This window comes from Zalophus californianus, chromosome 1 (genome assembly GCF_009762305.2).
Source record: "Zalophus californianus isolate mZalCal1 chromosome 1, mZalCal1.pri.v2, whole genome shotgun sequence".
Classification (NCBI taxonomy): Eukaryota; Metazoa; Chordata; class Mammalia; order Carnivora; family Otariidae; genus Zalophus; species Zalophus californianus.
The window spans coordinates 91,597,547-91,613,903 of record NC_045595.1 but is presented as its reverse complement, the minus strand read 5'-3'; the positions used below and the strand labels follow the sequence as shown (position 1 = coordinate 91,613,903).

The 16,357-nt window shown below is 45.2% G+C and overlaps 1 protein-coding gene across 2 annotated transcripts in view; it reads right to left on the bottom strand.

Moving 5' to 3' along the window:
• Positions 1-16,357, bottom strand: part of EPHB1 (EPH receptor B1) — a 426,979-nt gene that overhangs the window by 42,618 nt on the left and 368,004 nt on the right. For both annotated transcript variants that reach the window (XR_003518576.2, XM_027586952.2), the window contains exons 11-12: positions 12,989-13,236; positions 4,913-5,128 (exon numbers count right to left, since the gene is read on the bottom strand). Coding sequence is in view for 1 of the 2 variants with exons in the window: in XM_027586952.2 (XP_027442753.1) it covers positions 4,913-5,128; positions 12,989-13,236 (464 nt within the window). In the remaining variant the exon portion in view is untranslated. The remainder of the gene's footprint in view (positions 1-4,912; positions 5,129-12,988; positions 13,237-16,357) is intronic.

Here is a 16,357-nt window from a genome sequence, read left to right as displayed (position 1 = left end):
ACAGACTGCAGCCAGACACAAAGGTCATGTGCTGTCTGATGCCACTTATGTGAAGTTCTAGAACAGGCAACACACACCTATGGTTGAAAAAAGAATCAGAACAGTGGTTGCCTGTGGGTGTGGGTAGGGGTGAGAACAGAATGGGGAGGGTTATGAGGGAACTTCCCAGAGTGATGGCAATGTTCTGTATCTTGACAGGAGTTTGGGTTACACAGTTGTATGCATTCGTTAAAACTCTATAGACGTATACTTAAGACTTATTCATTTCTTACCAAACTCTCTGGGATGCAGCAAAAGTGGTTCTAAGAGGGAAGTTCATAGCAATGCAGGCCTAAGTTAAGAAACAAGAGAAATTTCAAATAACAATTTAACATTACACCTAAAGGAAATAGAAAAAGAAGAACCAATGAAACCCATAGCTAGTAGAAGGAAGGAAATAATAAAGATCAGAGCATAAAGAAATGGAGATTGAAAAGATGATGGAAAATACCAATGAAACTAAGAGCTGACTCTTTGAAAAAATAAGTAAAATTGACAAATCTTTTGCTAGACTCACCAAGAAAAAAAGAGAGATTTATTAAATCATAAATAAAAGAGAAGTTATAACTCATACCTCGGAAAACAAAAAGTCATAAGAAAGTGCTATGAATAATTACACACCAACAAATTGGATAACCTAGAAGAAATAAATACTTTACCATCTTCTAAGACTGAATCATAAAGAAACAGAAAATCTGAATAGACTGATTACTAGTAAGGAGATTGTAACAGTAATAAAAAAACTTCCCAACAAATACAAGTGCTGGACTAGATGGTTTCACTGGTGAATTCTACCCACCATTCAAAGAAGATGTAATACCTATCCTTCTCAAACTCTTTCAAAAAAATCGCAGGGAACACTTCTGAGCTCATTTTATGAGGCTGGCATTACCCTTGTACAAAAACCAGACAAAGATACCATAAAAAAAAAAAAAGAAAATTACAAGCCAATATTCCCAATGATTTTTTTATTAAATATTTTATTTGTTTATTTGATAGATATGTAGAGAGAACAAGTAGGCAGAGTGGCAGGCAGAAGGAGAGGTCCTGCTGAGCAGGGAGCCTGACGTGGGGTTTGATCCCAGGACCCTGGGATCATGACCTGAGCTGAAGGCAGATGCTTACCCAACTGAGCTACCCAGGCACCCCTTCCTGATGAATTTTGATGCAAAAATCCTCAACAAGATATTAGCAAACTAAATTCAGTAATACATTGAAAGAATCATACAATATGATCAAGTGGGATTTATTCCAGAGATACAAGGATGGTTCAACATCTACAGGTCAATCAACATACACAGCATTAACAAAATGAAGGATAAAATCATATGATCATCTCAGTAGATACAGAGAAAGCATTTGACAAAAGTCAATATCCATTTATGATGAAAACTCTCAATAAAGTGGGTATAGAGGAAATGTACCTCATTATAATAAAGGCCATATATGACAAGCACATGGCTTGTCATACCCAGTGGTGAAAAGCTGAAAACTCTTCTTCTATGATCAGGAATAAGACAAGGATGCCCAATCTCTTCATTTTTATTTAACATAGTATTGGAAGTCCTAGTCAGGGGAATTAGGCAAGAAAAAGAAATAAGAGGCATCCAAATTGGAAAGGAAGAAGTAAAACTGTATTTGCAGATGACATGATACTTTATATAGAAAACCCTAAATGTTCCACCAAAAAGCTGTTAGAACAGTAAAGTTGTAAGACACAAAATTAATGTACAAAAATATGTTGCATTTTTATACTCTAATAACAAACTATCAATCCCATTTGCAATCACATCAAAAAGAATAAAATACTTAGGAATAAATTGAACCAAGGAGGTGAAAGATCTGTACCCTGAAAACTATAAGAGATTGATGAAGAAACAGAAGACAACACAAATAAATGAGAAGTTATTCCATGCTCATAGATCAGAAGAATTAATATTGTTAAAATGCCCATACCACCCAAAGCAATCTACAGATTCAGTGTAATCCTTATCAAAATTCCAATGGCATTTCTTATAGAACTAGAACAAATTATTCTAAAATTTACATAGAACCACACACATACACACACACACACACACACACACACACACACACAAAACCTCAAATAGCTAAAACAATCTTGAGGAAAAAAGAACAAAACCCGAAATACAGTCTTTGATCTCCAACTACACTGCAAAGCTAGAGTAATCAAAACAGTATGGTACTGGCATAAAAAGCATAAAAACAGGAACAGAAGAGACAGCCCAGAAATAAACCCATGCTTATCTGGTAAGTAATTTATAACAAAGGGGCAAAGAATATACAATGAGGAAAAGACAGTCTCTTCAATAAAGCATGTTGGGAAAACTGGACAGCTATATGCAAAAGAATGAAATTGAACCATTATCTTATACCATATATAAAAATCCACTCAAAATGGATTAAAGACTTGAATGTAAGACCTAGAACTATAGAACTCCTGGAAGAAAACCGAAAGTAAGCTCCTTCACATTAATCTTAGGAATGTTTTGTATTGCACCTGGCATCAAAGGCAAGGGACGCAAAAACAGAAATAAACAAATGGGACCACAACAAACTAAAAAGCCTCTGCATGGCAAAAGACACCAACAACAAAATGGAAAAGCAGGTTACTGAATGGGAGAAGATATATGCAAATCATATATCCAATAAGGGGTTAATAGCTAAAATATATAAAGAATTCATGTAACTCAATAACAACAACAAACAACGTGATTTAAAAAATGGGCAAAGGATCTGAATAGACATTTTTCCAAAGAAGACAGACATAAAGATGGTCAAAAGGAACATGAAATCTGGAAATGCATCAACAAAACAGAATGGAGTGAAGAATGGACAGAGGGAAAGATCAGATGGATAGTTATATAATAAATCAGACATAGAAAGATATTAATTCTAAAAACTAGATGGTGGGTCGATGGCTATCCTTTGTAAATTCTATCAAGCTCTCTGTATGCTTGAAATTTTTCAAAATAAAATCTTGGGAAAAATAAATAAATTTCAGGTGTGCATAACATTTAAATAATAGAGCAAAAACCCCTGTAAGAGAGTACAGAAAACTTTAAAAAGCACTTTATAAGCTTGGAGTGAAGAGAAAATTTCAAATAAACCAGAAAACTCAAGAAGACATAAAGAGAAAAGATGCATATTATCGACTATATGAATATTAATCACTTTTGGAAGCCAAAGGATATCATCAACAGTAGCAAAAGAAGAACAGATGGGAGGAAGGAGAACTAATTGCATCATATGCGGAGACAAAGGGTTAACATCCCTAATATAAAAAGACTTCCTATAAATTTCTAAGAAACCAGCAAACAACCCAGTGGAAAAATAGACAAAGACATGTACAGATAATTAACAGAAGAGAAAACATGCATCCCAGTAACTGTGTGAAAAGACAGTAAGGTAGTATCTCTAGCACTCAGTTGAAAACTTAGACTTAAACGCAATGAAGTATCAGTTTTCATCTTTGGATTGGCAAATTTTTAAAGATCGATCACCTTCACTGATGGTAAGGATGTCAGAAGATGGGCACCATACATTCCTGGAGGAATGTAAATGTTCACAAACTTAGAAAGGCGGCTGGGCAGGAAGAATGCCCATCACACACGCAGGACAGTATAATGAGCTTAGTATGATCCCATTTTTATAAAATAAAAATTTTCACATTTTGAACAATGAGAAAAGTGTGAAAAGAGACACACCTAATTATTTAAAATTGGTGCTTCAGGACAGGGGTTGGTAAACTATGGTCTGGTCACCTGGATATTTGTAGCCCATGAGCTAAGAATGGTATTTATACCTTTTTAAAGGATTACAATTTAAATGGTTACATATTTATCTACATAATATCCTCTGTCTTACCTCTTGGCCAACAAAGCCTAAAATACTTACCATTTGGCCTTTAAGGAAAAGCTTACTGACCCTTGTTTCAGGGCAGTTGTGGTTTCTTGGTTACCTTTTCTCCCTTTACTTCTCTGTATTGTTTTTATTTTTATAAAAATATACTGGGAGTGGATGTAAAGAGACAAGAGGAAACCAGGAAGACCAGTTAGGAAGCTACTAGAAGGGACCAGGTGAAAGAGAACGGTGCTTTGGAATAGGGTGGGGGCTGTAGAGAAGGAAAGAAAGGGGCAGATTTTATTTGAACCTATGGGAGTTGCTGAGGGATTAGGCATGGATGGTGAGGCAGAGAGCAATCAAGGCTGATTCTCAGATTTCAGTCATGAGTTGAGTTGGTGCAACCAGGGAGATGCAGAGATTGGGGAGCAAAATGGAGTAAACCAGGAGCTCGACTTTGGACCTGTTACAGTTCTGACTGGAACTGTGTGAACTAGGTGCTGGCCATAGGTGATTGGAGCTGCTTGGACTGTGGAGGGGGAAGCTGGGCAGTAAACGCAAATGAAAGAGGACTCATCATGTAGATCTCTGTCTTTAAACTGTCAGGAAGCACTAGAGTGGGAGAAGGGCACCAAGGGTCTGCCCGGTGACACAGAACCTAACCCCCCCAGCGCCTACTTCTGCTGATGGACATCTCTGATGCCACCATCCAACTACCTGGATTCCCCCAGATCACCTGTTCCAGAAGGTTCTCTTCTCATTGACCAAGGAACACCAGGGCTTCAGAGCAGACACCCTGACGCTTCTTTACAGCCTATGCCCAAATGCTTGCCTCACAACCAGCTGCTGTTATTTCTCCATCTGGCAGCTTCTTCCCCCAGTGGAGAGAGAAGTTCCGGTCCCAGCCCCTCCCAATGTGCCCTGCCTGCCACGGGTCCCTAGGCCAGTCATGTGCAGCCACTTCTTATTCATGCCACGCTTTTACCTGAGAATACCAGGAAGGACTCACCAAGGAGCTGGTGTAGGTCGGGTCTGAGGTGTCATCCTGGAGGTAGCGGGAAAGGCCAAAGTCAGACACCTTGCACACCAGGTTACTATTGACCAGGATGTTCCTAGCAGCCAGGTCCCGATGCACATAGTTCATCTCAGCCAGGTACTTCATGCCTGCGGCAATACCCCTGAGCATCCCCACCAGCTGGATCACCGTGAACTGTCCGTCATTTTGCTGTAACAAGACACAAAGGGCGTTGGGATCAAGATGGGCTTCAGTGGTTAAGCAGAAGCTGAGATGCCGTGGCCCTACTGCTTGTCAGCATCTGTCAGTGACCGGCCATGCTGCTCACTGTGCCCTTCTCCTTCCCTCATTCCCTCCCACTCCCACCCTCATCCCTCTCCTTGAACGCTCTGCTCTCTCCTCCTTGCCAAGCCCTGTCGATTCCATCTCCAAATTACATCTCAAAGCCATCCACGCCTCTCCATCCTCACTGCCTCCATTCTAACCAAGTCACCATCATCCATCACCTGTAACAGCCTCCCCGCACCCGCCCTCCCATCCATTCTCTACACAGTAGCTAGAGCCAGCTTTGGAAGACAAAAATCAGGCCATGCCACTCCCAGGCTTCGAGCTCTATAACAGCTTCCCACCACATTAAGGAAAAGCTCCAAACTCAGCATGGCCCATGGGACCCCGGGGGATGAGCCACTGCCTCACCTGCCAGCCATGGTGACCTCTCAGTCAGTTCCTAAGCCAAGCTCTTCCTGCCTTAGGGCCCCTACACATGCCATCCCTGCTGCTCTTCCCCACAGTCAACACCTACCTGCCCTTAGATCTCCCTGTAAGTGTCCCTTCTTCAGAGACAATGTCTCCACAACTACTCTCCTGCTCCAAATATGACTAGCATGCACTTTCTATCTTAGTGTCTTTAGTGCATGCTCTTATTTTTTTTTTTTTAAGATTTATCTCTTTGAGGGGCGGAGGGGCAGAGGGAGAAGGGAGAGAGAGAAAATCTCAAGCAGACTTCCTGCTGAGCACAGAGCCAGACACGGGGCTCGATCTCACGACCCTGAGGTCATGACCTGAGCCGAAATCAAGAGTTGGGCGCTTAACTGACTGAGCCACCCAGGTGCCCCAGCGCATGTTCTTATTTTTCCTCTCAGCATACATCACAAGTTTTAGGGGTGTGTGTGTGTGTGTGTGTGTGTGTGTGTGCACGCATGTGCCCACGTGCGCACACCTGTCCGTCTGTCTCCGCCGCTTGACTCTAAGCTCTTTGAAGACAAGACCCTCCTTCTTGTGGGCACCACAGTACTCCTAGGGCTAAGAACCTTAATGTAAATAGAAAAAGCTCAGTAAATATATGCTCAATTTATGACTGCTACATCACTCCCTGTTTCCAGAATTAAATGCTTCAGGTGTCTTCCTTGGGTCCTCTAAGGGCTGTCAACCTTGACATTGGGATAACCACACCCACCTCAAAGGGGTTAGTGGCAGGAGAAGCACAGACACAGTGTCTGGCATGTGGACCCTCTTAGAGAATGGGAGCTGGGGCTTCTCCTCCTCAGGCCCACCTGCACTGCTGCCCCTCTCCCATCATCGGTGGGCTCACTGTTTCCTGGGGGGATGCTCTCCTTCATGGTTCAATGACACACCTCAGTGAATGAGTCAGCCTTCCTCTTGCCTACACAAAGCCCCTGACTCTTGGTTTCTGCACCCACTGGTTAAATCAGTGGACCATGTGCTATGCTGCCAACAACACATTTTCTCTTCTAGTACAACCCCAGTTGCTCCCCCAAAGGGCTATAAGTTGTATTCTGTAAGTAGAGCACGGCCCAGGCACTGAGATGCTTTGACTGGGGGAGAGGTGGGAGGAGGCAGAACACCCTAGGTCTGGTCCAGTTACTGCTGGACACCGGGCAAGGCAGCCACTCCCTAGTGCCCTCAGACGAAACACAGAAAGCATAAACAGTGGGCACAGCTCCCATTTATTGAGCGCCTGTGAGGTGATAGACAATGCACTCACATGCATTACCTCCCTTGAATATGTGTGGGGCACATCATTTATGCATGTGCCTCTACAAAAGCATTTTCTACGCAACAATCAATAAGGAAAAATGAAACAACTATTGCAAAGATACCCTATTTATTGGAGAAAACCCCGCCATCAAAAAGTCTAACCATGATAGGATGAATGTTGAAGACTTCTCCTCATGCAAGATCGCAAGCCTGGGTCTGTGTCCAGGGTTCTGCCCCTTGATCAGTTAGAGTGAGCCAAGTGACCTCCCTCCACTCCTTCCTGAGACGCCCGCCAGAGGAGAAGCCCCAAACACACTGGGATCGACACACCCCAGGTTCCAGACTGTTTCTAACTCAAACCTTAACCCCCTCCCAGCCTGCCTGGAATGCTTTCTCTGCAATATTTTCTTCTAACCAACTCCAAAAGGAAGTACAGATCTGCTTTTTTGGAAACTCTGGTGTGCAGCACATGGTGCCCATCTGCGAGAGCTGGATGTGCCGTGAGTGATGCGAATCCTCCTTCTCACTAATGAACTTCAATCAACACCTCCTCGAGAAGTTAGCCAGGCTTTTGCTAGCACCATTCATTTTCTCTAAGTAGGTCTCTGGGGACCTGCCTCCCCAGAAAGTTGTCATGCAACTTCTGTATATTAGAAAATGTGTCTCAGCTGCAAGTCACAAGGGTCATATTTTTCCAATTCAGTTTGTTACTTCCTCTCTGTAAGTGTAGACAACAATGTGGTTAAAAATGAATGTCTCCCAAAAGAAGCCAGCTTGTAAATAGATTTTGGGGAGGGGACTGGTGGTGACTGTAAACAACTCTGGGAAAAGAAATGTTGAAAGAATGTGCAGCAATATGTCTGTTTCTACTTTAAATCATTTAAGCCTACCTGGAACAGCTTTACTATCTGATTTGTTTTAATATTTAGATCAGTCACCCTTAGAGTTTCTGGAGTCAATAAAGGCCAAGAAGTGGTGAAAAGTCCAGGCTTTGGAGACAGACAGACCCAGACTGGGGTCCAGGCTCTGCCGCGTATTGGCTGTGTGCACTTGGGCAAGTCATTTAACTTCCAGAGCTGTCATTCCCACATCCGTAACGCAAGAACACACTGTCCATTCTTCATAGGATTTTGGTGAGGTCAAGTGAGACAATACATGTGACAGGGCTTGTCTCCGTGCCCATGAATACTAAGACAGCAGCAAGGACTGCTGGTATTATCAGCCAGGCCATAATGTCTCACAAACCAGCTTGCCCACATACTCAGATACCTGGTGAGAGGAATGGAGGACACCTAGGGCCAGGACTGCAGGTTCCCGCAGCTTCCTGGTGTGTTCCGGAGACATCCTAGGATCATTACCATAGGAGAGCCTAGTCCGCAGTGCATTCTGAGCTCAACGGGTTGGCATCTGTAGTAGACCCCCCAGTAGTCCACACCCCAGCTGTAGTAGTGGACGATTGGGGCCTAATGATGCAGGCGGGACATTTAGGTCAGTTAATGAACAAACATGATTTCTTCCATTTCTTGACTTTTGAATGGCAAGTCACACTTATAGAATACTTTTTGATCCTCCTTTGTGCAAGGCAGGGGATAGTTTATTGCTTTTCAGAGGAGATAAAGGAAGTCCAGAAGATTTAAGTGATTAGCCTTAAATCACTCAGTGTGGCTTTGACTTACAACAAGAATCTAAGTCCAGAATAGCAAATTACTTCTCCACTGACATTCCGTCTCTGATAGTAACGACTTCCTCAAATGTGTAGAGAAGAAGGCTGCATATAAAGCTTTGCAGCAAAAAGTGACATGACTGATTAATGATGTCTGCCATGGTCCTAGAAAAAGAAAGTAGAGGCATGTGTACCTCAAATATGCTACTCTGATTTGAATCTTTTAACTCCTGTCCGGGGTCTTTTTCATGGAATATGCTGACTTTGCAATGGCAACACATTTTCTTTAGAAACTGCAGAGGAATCACATATCACGATAAGACAGGATTGTGCCTGTTGAGTTCATAATTTTGGTGAAACTTAAAGATATAAACACATGAAGATCCCCTGCCATGTTCAACTGTTTTATGTTCAGTTCATTGGTGTAACTTCCCAAGAAGAACTTCCAAAGATAGGAACACCAGCATCCAAAGATAAACAAGACAGAAAAAGCCCAGTTTTCCTAGTGACTTTGGAAAAGGGTCAGGCTCCACGCTGATCACATGGTAAAAACACCGTATAGAGAAAAAATACAGGCCTGGGTGAAGTGATTTAAACTTTCTTTCCTTCCTGAAGTGCTTTCTGCTGAAATTGCTTTTCAGCAAATTCACTGAAGCCACTTGCTGGTCCTTTTATTAGGCAGGAAGGATTTAGGTATTTCAACTTTCGTTGACAAATCCACTTCAGGAAATGAAATCCTTATTTGATTTGTTTGAAGAGAATGAATCATAGATTTTTTTTTTTAACTGTAAGAGACCTACCTTTCAAGATCCTCCAGCTCAAAGCCTTTAGTTTATAGATTGGGAAATTGAGTTAACAGATTTGCTCAAGGCCACCGGGTGACTCCCAGTGGAGCCCTAAGCAGAACCGAGGTCTCGGGGCATCCAGTCTGGTATTCTCTTCCTGACCTCTGGGTTATGGTCATCTAGCTCCAGCCCATGAATGAGCCTCCCTGATAAGAAATGTCCACATTTGACATTGCTCAGTAACTTCTAAGAGTCTTACAGCTATGGCCATCTGTGGATGAACCAGCAGTGACCACAAGGCCAAGCTAGGCAGGAAGGCCTTCCAGAGCACGTTGACCTTCTTGGCTCTGGCACGGGAGGGACACTGATGAGGGCTATAGGCCGTGTTCTTAAGACTATCCAAGAGCCACCAGATTGAATCCCCTAAGTTTGAGTGCCAACAAGCAAATGTTTAATTATGGATTTGCATGTGACATAATCCATGGTGCAGATATTTTCCAAAAATGGACAATAATGAACCTACTGAACATGTGGTTAAAAAATAATGGTGCTTCTAATCCCTCCAGAAGGTGAAGGATTCTACGTCCTGCAATGGGAGAGGAGCAGTATGTGGGCTGTGAGAAGCCATGTCCAAGGTGCTCACTGGATCCCAGATGCCCACAGCCTCTCAGACTCATTGTAAACTACCATGAACAGTTTGGTGGTGGAGGGGAGGGGGGGCAGTTGCACAAACTGAGGACTCTTTTCCTTTCTTCTCTGAATGGTGGTCCTAAAATTATACTACTTCCCAGAAGATGGGCCCTGCAGAACTGCACTGATGACCTACTTTTCAATTTTACCAAGCGGCAGATACATCAATTAATGTTGCTCTGCTCCAGGGTTTGGTAGTAAGGCTGAAATTAGATTTATAGATTACCTGCCTCCATGCTGTTCGAGGAGTCAGAAACGCTTCATTTCCCCTCTCCTCCTGGTGCTGCCTGCTCTGGCCGTTCCTTCCTTGCCATCCCTTATCCTCTGTTGCCCTGTGTTCATCACTTGCCCCTGGCTCTTCTCCCACCACCTGGGCCTCATCATCATGAAAAATACTGGTGTCCAGCATGCCCCCATGTCCTGGGCCCCACGCGGAAAGAGCCTTGTGTGGAGCATCCATGTGGGATTTTGATTTTCTGCAGGCTCCTGAGAATGAATCTCTTTGTTTGCTTGTATGTTCCGGGGGAGAAAGTCTGATCACAGTCCTCAAATCATGTTGCGACTCTGTGAAGTACAATCAGGTGACTCGTAGAAAATAAATGGCTCCTAAAAAAGGTCTGGAGGCTGGTTCCAGAAAATGCTTTCTCTCCTAACATTGTCTTCTATTCACTTTTATTTGGCTGTCTTCATGAGATCTCTGATCACGAATGAATGTCCCCAGGAAAGCACAGTCTTTACCTCACTCTGACGTGAGGGGTCTGGCTATAAGAAGGGGAGACCATGTACACTCAGGATGACTCCCATTTCTCCTGCCATTCCCAAACACTTTGGTGCCAGAAATGGCTTTTCATGTTTTTCACTCAACCAGCATTTACCAGGTGCTCCCTGTGTTAGGTACCGGGGGTTTTAAAATAAAGGGCATAACCCATACCTTCAAGGAGGCCGTATTAGGCTGCGTACGTCAGCCCCATCCATTGTCATCCCATGCCCCCCACTAAAAATTAGCTGCTACTGCCTAAAAACGCAGAGGAGGCAAAAGCGTGTGCTTGCCCTGCTGAAGTAGCCAGTCGGTGCAAATGCAGCTTCTAGACAAGTGCCCGAGCTACCCTTCCACACGGCAGCCCCTCGGCCCTGAGTCTGAGCTTTGGAGCAACCACACAGCTGCTGAAAGATTATCAGATAGGTCATGCTGGCTCTGGCCTTTGAAGACACTGCTCAATTGTTCCATCGTACCTGCCTTCTCCCCTGCCTGCCTGGCGAGTGCCTCATTCTCCAGTATCAGATAATTTTCCCTCCTCTTTAAAGACTTCCCTGGCTCCCCTAGGAAGATTTCAGTTCTTCTTGGCTCACCATACATCTTCACACCACACGTGGAAACATAAAGAATCTGGGCAGATGATTGCTGGACGCTTTGGGCACTCAGGTCCTCAGAGAAGGGACCGCTGTGGCAGGTTGTAGTCTCTAAGATGGGCACAATAGGACCTCCCATCGCTTATGTGTAAGACCACATCATGTAATTGCCCCCCATCAAAATGGAGGGCCCATTCCCCCCCCTTGAATCTGGGCAGCCCCTCACAGTGGTCAAAGGGTACTGTGGGACTTGAAGCTAAGTTACAAAAGTGGTCCAGCTTCTGCCTTTTTCTCTTGAGACATTTGTTCTTAGGACCCAGCTTGCTGTGAGGAAGCCCATGCAGACACCTGGAGACAGGCCAGCGGATACCCAGCATCAGCTGCCAGACAGATGAGTGAGTGAGTCTTTGGATGATTCCAGGCCCCAGATCTTGAAGTGCCCCAGCTGACACCACATGGAACAGAGATGTCCCCAACGAGCCCAGATTGCAGATTCATGAACAAAATAAATTGTGGTGAGCCACTGAAATCTTGGGTGATTTCTTACTTAGCATTAGAGCCCTGTCTCTTTCATGTCTATAGGCCCAGAACCCAGTAGAGGGCATGACCACAGCAGTGGCCCCATGAATAATTTCAAGACCAAGTATCTGAATGATCCTTTGATCTGCAGCCACAGCTACTGTTTGGTAGCTTTGGTGACAAGCATAGCCTGCCACTTGGTATTACCCTGAAGTCCTTGCTCAGGAGACCCTGCCCCATTGTGATGCTGCCCGCACACCCTCTGCTCTCAGGCCCCCCTCCTCCCCCCAGTCCCCAGCTGAGGCTTTGGTCCAAGGCAGGACTTGCTGGCTGGCCTGTGCTCTGCCAGCTGACTCCCCAGACATCAGCATCATGGGGTTTTGATGACCCACCCCCGCTCTGAGTCACTCTGTGATGTCCCACAGAGAGGCAAGCCGTTCCGGCATGGTTCCACGGGAGCATGTTTGACAATGACCATTTACAGATCTCCCAGCCATAGGCCTCGAGGCACTCCCCCCACCTCTGCCGCAGGTTGGTGTGGAGTCACAGAAAAGACCTGTGAATGCTTGTGACACTGTCTCTTCCTCTCCTGCCCAGGAGCACCTCCTCCAAGGGTGGGGGGCCGGATATCAGAAAGGGTGGCCTTGTTTTATCTCTGAGCTGCAAATGCAGGGAGCAGGCTGGGCGGGCTGTCCTGGGGAAAGACAGCGATGGCCACTGGCGTCTGCAGGAATCACACAGGGCAGCGTAGCCGCTGAGAGTCTCCTCAATCTCCGTGATTCATGCAGGTGCTGATGGCCATTCGTCACCCGCCTCTGTCATTCGTATTCATCCAACGAGCATTTATCGAGGCCCCACTCCATGCTGTCCTCCTACCGAGGGGTCCACAGGCTCCTCTGTGTTCTATCCTTTCAGAAACAAATCTGTCAACCTCGCTACCATTTCCAATGCCCACCCACATTTCATTGGGCAATTCCTAAGTGGCAGGTTAGCCTCATGCAGACACTCCTCCCCAGCATCCATCCCATACTGCTAACGTCACCCACGCCCCCGAGCCACTCTTACCCTGAGGAAAGAATCCAAAGCGCCGTTCTCCATGAACTCTGTGATGATCATGACGGGCCGACTCTTGGTGACCACGCCCTCCAGGCGGATGATGTTGGGATGGTCAAACTGGCCCATGATGCTGGCCTCGCTCAGGAAGTCCCGACGCTGCTTCTCGGAGTACCCGGCCTTCAGCGTCTTGATGGCCACATAGATCTCCCTCTTGCCCGGAAGTTTCAGACGCCCCTTGTACACCTCTCCAAACTCCCCTGCAACAAGAATGCAATCGTTACCCATTTCCTTCTCAGTCTGCGGAACCACCAGGGCACAATAGTGGCGGGCACAATAGTGCTCAGAGTGGAACTGTGGTTAAAGTGACAGAGATGGAGACAGTGTTCTCTCACTGAAACTACGGTGTCCTGGCCCCAATCAGTTCATGGCAAACGCAGAGGTTATATTAAAATACGTCCCTTGCCTCAGTTTTTCGAAATAGTTCGGGTAACTAAAGTGGAATTTCAGAGTCTATATAAGTTTGTTTTTCCTCACGTTTGGTTTTTCATTTGTGTACCAGCTGAATAATTAAAATGAAACGGTCAGTTTCACTTTGGCAGACCATAATTCATTTTTAGCAGAGCCTGACGCAAGAACATCCAGGGGCTAGGGAATACGTTCAGGTTCTTTAGTGCTCTGAATGAGATGGATAACGTTCATGTTCCTACACTGCCCCGAAAGCTTCTGCGTCTACCGGGTCACCCAGATAGCAGTCAGGAAGGGAAGTTAGCGGACACCGTACAGGATACAAGCAGGGGAAGCAGGATTGGCCAGAGTCCCAGATCACGATGCAGACCTGACCTTATGAAAAGAAAGGTGGAAGCAGGCATGGATAAGGAGAGCTCCAGATCGCCACGCAGCCCTGGCTGAAGCAGGCCTGCCCATTTTCTCCACTCGTGGGCTGCTCCAGAGTACAGAGCACCCGTGCCAGGAAGGCCCAGGCTCCAGCTGCCTGGGGCTGCTGGGAAGAGCTGGCCTCTGCGGGGAAATTGAGGCAGGTGCTGAAGGCAGGGCAGCTGGAGGCTGGCGGCGCCCTGCACACCCGGCAGCTGAACAGAAGGTGGTTTCTCGGAGGGAATGAGAGCAGCACACCTCCGCGGGTGCCGTAGCATTTCAACATTTGTGCAGGAACATCACCCAGAGTAAAAACAATTCTGGTGGCACTATTTCATAGCTGCTTTACAAAATCTGTTGAATCCTGTTAAATGTGCTTTCAAGAGTTGTTCTACGATTTCGTTTGGCTTTGTAACTTCCAGTTCTTTCATGTGAGGCAGTTTAATGTCTACTTGTAAGTGCATCACTGACATGTGTGGCGAAGGCCTGTTGGGAGATGGGGCCTCGTGGCTTTCTGCTGGGGGGAACCTTCGCTTTCACCTTTGGCTGCTGGAAGAAAATGGAGCAAACTGTGAGCAGATCGATGACTGGCCGAATTAGAAAAGCAAGTTAACATCGCCTCTGTGATTGGCTGGGAGTTCCCTTTGTTTTCTGCTGCAGAAGTCATCGGAAGGAAGCTGCAGGAAAGGGCTCTTCACGCAAAATTGCTCCAGAGTCCATGAGATTTGTCGGAAGCTAGGGCCAGAGTAGAGGTTGGCACAAACACCATTAGGATGATCTCAACGTGGACCTGAGGACATAGATCATGTGTGACACTGGTTTCGACATGAACCAAATGCTGCTTTGCTGAACTGCTTGAAGTCAGATGGGGTTTCGTTCGTGTTCCTATCTTGCAGGGCCCACTGTGGTGCCTGGTATGGGGTAGGCACGCCCGTCAAAGGGGTGGGGGAGCATATTTATTGTTACCTGTTTGGCTTCTGCTTTGTCTGCTCTTGGGTTGTAACCTGCTGGACACTCTATCCTGCTCTATCCGAAAAAAGTAGAAGTACCAGTATTTAAATGTTTTTAAAAGACTGTTACTGCACCATCTTCTTCTATAGCAAAACACTGTATGCCCAAAGCCAGGGGAATGGCTGGAAAATGACACATCCATCCTGTGGAATGCCATGAGCTACTGAAAACTAGTAGATGAGTCATGCGTCTGGACTTCAAAAGATGTCCGCATTGTATTGTTCAATGAAGAAGAAGAGGAAAGAAAGCTACGGAATGTGAACACCGTATGTACCCAAATGGAGTGTGTGTGTGCATGGATGCAAAAGAAAAACAATGGGAAAAGTCCACGTAAAATTTATTTATAACTTCAAATTCTTTTTAAATATGGTTGCTCTACAAGAGTGGGTATAGGAGTGGGGAAGTAAAGTCAGTCAACTTAATCTAATTTCTTTTATATTGTTTGAATTGTTACAATAAGCATTACTTTTGTTGTTCAACTGAGTACATTTTTTTTAAAAGTACTGCACAACAGGGGCCTGTCATATACGTGTGTGTATAGTATGTGTGTACATGTGTGTGTGTATATTCGTATACATGCATACAAGCTCTATAATCTGTGTGTGTGTATATAAAATCCATCCTTCTGACACCTTGACCTAGCAAGTATTCAGGAACCATGAGCTGAATGAATATAGATTGCATATTTGATAAGTATACTAACTGAAGAATATTGGTTAGTATTTCTTCCTTGTTGCTTTAATAATGAGTTACATTTTCTTTAGTAAAAAGACAGTGGTTGAGGGGCGCCTGAGTGGCTCAGTCGGTTAAGCGTCTGCCTTTGGCTCAGGTCATGATCCCAGGGTCCTGGGATCGAGCCCCGCATCGGGCTCCCTGCTCGGCAGGAAGCCTGTTTCCCCCTCTCCCACTCCCCCTGCTTGTGTTCCTTCTCTCGCTATCTCTCTCTGTCAAATAAATAAATAAAATCTTAAAAAAAAAGACAGTGGTTGAAGGGAAAGACACAGTAATATTTCTTCTTGGAGGAGATAGGACACCAATATCTATTGATCATCTACTAGGTGCCAGGCAATGTGCTAGGTTCTTTGCATATCTTATTTAATCCTCACAGCACCCTCGCGAGTTGGGTGTTATAATGTTCATTTTACTAGTAAGGAAACTGGGGCACAAGGAAAACAGGCCCTAAACCCTACAGCTGCGAGTCAGAGCCAGGATTGCTGTCGGTGCCCCACCCTTTTCCCCCTGCCATACTGCCTCTTGGCAGGTGTGCTCAGCAGTGTGGCTATGAAGTCACAATCCAGGGACCACCATGGCCCAGCTGTGCAGGTCCTAACAGTTCACGTGCCGTCACTGTCACTGCAACTCATATGTAGGGAACTGCAAACACACTGGGCCTAGGTCATAGATCTCACAGTCATTGAAACTTCCTACCTGGGAGTCGGGTGGGGTGAGAATATTTAGGAATCAGAATCTTCATCAATTTCTACATCAGTGTGT